The 3,539-nt window shown below is 38.9% G+C and overlaps 1 protein-coding gene across 1 annotated transcript in view; it reads left to right on the top strand.

Annotated features, from left to right (window-relative positions):
• Positions 1-878: 878 nt before the first annotated feature.
• LOC107724861 (butyrophilin subfamily 1 member A1-like) overlaps positions 879-3,539 on the top strand; it is a 9,784-nt gene continuing 7,123 nt past the window's right edge. Inside the window, exons 1-4 of the mRNA XM_016533938.1 lie at positions 879-936; positions 1,692-2,045; positions 2,624-2,896; positions 3,013-3,120. Coding sequence (XP_016389424.1) covers positions 879-936; positions 1,692-2,045; positions 2,624-2,896; positions 3,013-3,120 — 793 coding nt within the window. The remainder of the gene's footprint in view (positions 937-1,691; positions 2,046-2,623; positions 2,897-3,012; positions 3,121-3,539) is intronic.

Raw genomic sequence — 3,539 nt, 5'->3', positions numbered from 1 at the left:
TTCAGATAAATGCTGTTCATCTGAACTTTCTATTCGTCAAAGAAACCTGAAACAATTCTACTCCGCTGTTTTCAACATAATAATAGAGCGGAGCCGAGTTTAAACAAGTGTTCAAACTTGAAAACACTCGAGAACACGTGTTTTTTAATACCTATGATCAAAAATCGTCATATCACACACCCCTACACATCACATTTCAACTCGCACATTCTCAAAGAAAATTGGTCTCAGTCTAGAGCCCTGATTAAGGTCTGAAGAGTAAAAGTAAAGGTATGCATTCTGCAGAAAAACACTTTTTATATATGATGGTCTTGCATTAATATTACTGCTGCACTGTGTATGTTGCATTTTTTGGGCGGTTTAATGTACAGCAGTGCATCAGATTGTAAAATGATTGCAGCAGTTAGATTATGTGCAGTAGGGCGGTGTCGAGACGGAGATTGTGAAAGTGAAACGGAGGCAGGATGTTCTCCTTTCGATCTGTACGAACTCTCGTATCAACCGTTTGTTAATATCATATAATCCTATCAGTAATTTATTCAGAAACTCCTGTGCTCAGTTGACGTTAAAACCAAGCGAAAAGCACGTTTGTGTGTCTAGCATGAGTGTGACTTCAGATCAGATGAGTTTAACCGGTTAGGTAGGTCTTTAAGTGACACTAAACCATATAAATACATTTTTAAAAAAAGGATAAAGTCAAATAATGCTACCCGTTGCTTTCTCTGGACTAACTTAAACAGTTGATTGTAGATGTAAAATGAGGTATCTGTCCCTTGAGTATAAATGTGTAAGTATTCAGAGCCAGCACATGCATGTTAACACACGAGTTGCCTGCTTATTATAATGTTTTGTTTTCTTAGTTTCAGCGTTCTTTAGAGATGAAGTTAATTTTTTGGACTCTGCTGATTATTAGTGGAATTGCAGATTCGATATCAGGTAATTATTCACACCCACGTAATGAGCTAAAGTGTATGTTCATGTCTAGTCCATGTCCAGCTGAACTATATTTATTAGAAAGCAATAATCCCCATGAAGCCGTGGTTTACAGTGGATTTATAACCGCTAAGGGGCGAAGCGGAGTCTAAAACCCTCTTAGCTGTTATAAATCCACTGTAAACCACGGCTTCACGGGGCTTATTGCTTTTATAAAACGGTTATTCCATATACGTAGTAAGGTTTCACAAAATAAAACAGAGCAAATAAAGTGTAATGATATTAATAAAAACAGTATTCTTCCACCAAACAATGTAGCTCCTCAGAAACAGTTGTGGTTGCTACAAAGTGGTTGCCGAGCAACACACAAACGTAAACAAAGGTGTATGTTACTTTGTAGAGTCATTTACAACAGCTTCGAACGCGGCTCAGCCAATCAGAATCAAGCACCGGAACTATCCGCTTTATAATTATAGTTTAGTTTATAGTTTATGTGATAATGACCAGCTCACTGTACATTATGACATTTATTACATGGCTACTTAGCAAATAAACGAAGTGAAATTTTGATCTCAGCTGGAATCATTGAAGAAACCACAGAACAGAAACTGGAGGTTTCCTGGATGAACGTTGCCATGGACAGCTGTCATTATTCAGAAATATTGACTAATTAGAATAAAATGTACAAAGAGTAGCCCTTGAAGGCTCAACTGATAGGAGCTTCACTTTTACTAAACCAGCTCTCAAATCTTTCACAGAGCAGTATGAAGTAGTGGGACCTGCAGAGCCTGTATTTGCTGTCGCTGGTGAAGATGCGATTCTGCCCTGTTCAGTCAAACCCAGCATCAGTGTTGTGGACATGAGAGTGGAGTGGTTTAGACTCGACCTGAAAGACTCACAACCAGTGCATCTCTACGAGGATCACGAAGACAGAAACACAGATCAGATTCAGTCCTACAGAGGAAGAACAAAACTGATTCATCAAGAACTGCAGAGAGGAGACGCATCGCTCAAACTCTCATCAGTCCGAGTCTCTGATGAAGGACTTTATAAGTGCTTTATTCAGTCCAGATCCTGGTATGATGACGCCACTGTTAATGTCAGAGTTGAAGGTGAGGAAACTATTGAAGACTAAATTACACTGCACACTAGGCATCATACATTTACTGACTGGGCATCATACACTAAACGACTGAGGATTAGGGTTGCAAAAAAGGTGGAGAATTTCCAGTAAATTTCGGAAACATTCCGGAAAATGTGAAAACTTTGCAGGATTTTTTTGGAATCTTCCAGGGATTTTTGGAAAGTTTCCACCCCTTTGCAACCCTACGGAGGATCACAACAAACTCATGCAGAAACGTGTGCCTTGTTGCTAGGAGACGCGTGACAAATGAAAACATTCTAAATCTAAACATTCTAAATTAGCGTTCTAAAACCGGCTGAAAATATCAAGCATGTTTGATCTCCTCCCACTGGATGGAATCAGAGTCTGAAGTCTGTGACCATCATACACTACATGATTTTCTATGAAATCTGTCAACTCTAATCTGCAGACTGGCTCTGATTGTCAGCAACTAGCGTCAATTTGTTGGGACTGTAAATCGTGGCTTTTGTATTCCAGCTTTAACATGCTCTGACTAAGTGAAAAAAGCCAGAACAACAACAGAATGTTCTTCTTGTTGGTCTGTAGCTGTAGGGCGTCCTCCAGTGATCACTGTAGATGGGTTTGATCATTCAGGAGGGCTTCATCTACAGTGTGAATCGAAGGGTTGGTATCCTGAACCTGATCTTGAGTGGCTGGACGGTGATGGAGTCAGCTTGATTCCAGAAACTACAGAGAAACACAGAAACACGGACAGATTCAGTGTGAAACACAGCATCACTGTACATCGCAGAGACAGCCAGATTCACTGCAGAGTCAAAGTGAGACATCACATGCTGGAGGCACTGATTATCAGCTCAAGTAAGCTGACACTTTCATTACTGTACCATTCGGAACTGAACATTATATATTTTTATTCATCTCGTCAAAATACGCTTGATTTACACAATGTGCTTAATTACGGTTTTGTTTTACAGGTAATATGTTTAATTCTTGGAGGACATCAGTCATCCTGATTGTACTTGTAGTTGTGCTCAGTGTGACTGCTGGAATACTGATAGCTGTGTTTGTCCATAAAAACAGAGGTAAAATGCTTGTTTTCTTATTATTTTATATATTTATGTAAATAAAGCAGTGGCAATATACAGGCTAAACAAGAGCGGTGCAAGAATTGAGCCTTGTGGGACTCCGCCTGTCATGGACGTCCACTTAGACTAGATGCATGATGTTACAAAAATGCAGAACAGAACTTTATCTACACATTTTTGTTTTGATAAACCACCTCATCTGTGAAACATGATGTTGAGGATACAACATTTTTTGAATGTCTTCATTAAATAATTTGGTAACACTTCAGAGACCAATTCTCACTATTAACTAGTTGTTTATTAGCATGCATATTACTAGCATATTGGCTGTTTATTAGCATTATAAAGAAGATATTAATGCCTTATTCTGCATGACCATATTTTACATCCCGTAATCCCCCCCATATAAACTTAAC

This window comes from Sinocyclocheilus rhinocerous, unplaced genomic scaffold (genome assembly GCF_001515625.1).
Source record: "Sinocyclocheilus rhinocerous isolate Xijiao unplaced genomic scaffold, SAMN03320098_v1.1 scaffold7629, whole genome shotgun sequence".
Taxonomy (NCBI): Eukaryota; Metazoa; Chordata; class Actinopteri; order Cypriniformes; family Cyprinidae; genus Sinocyclocheilus; species Sinocyclocheilus rhinocerous.
This window is presented reverse-complemented; position numbering and strand designations above follow the sequence as displayed.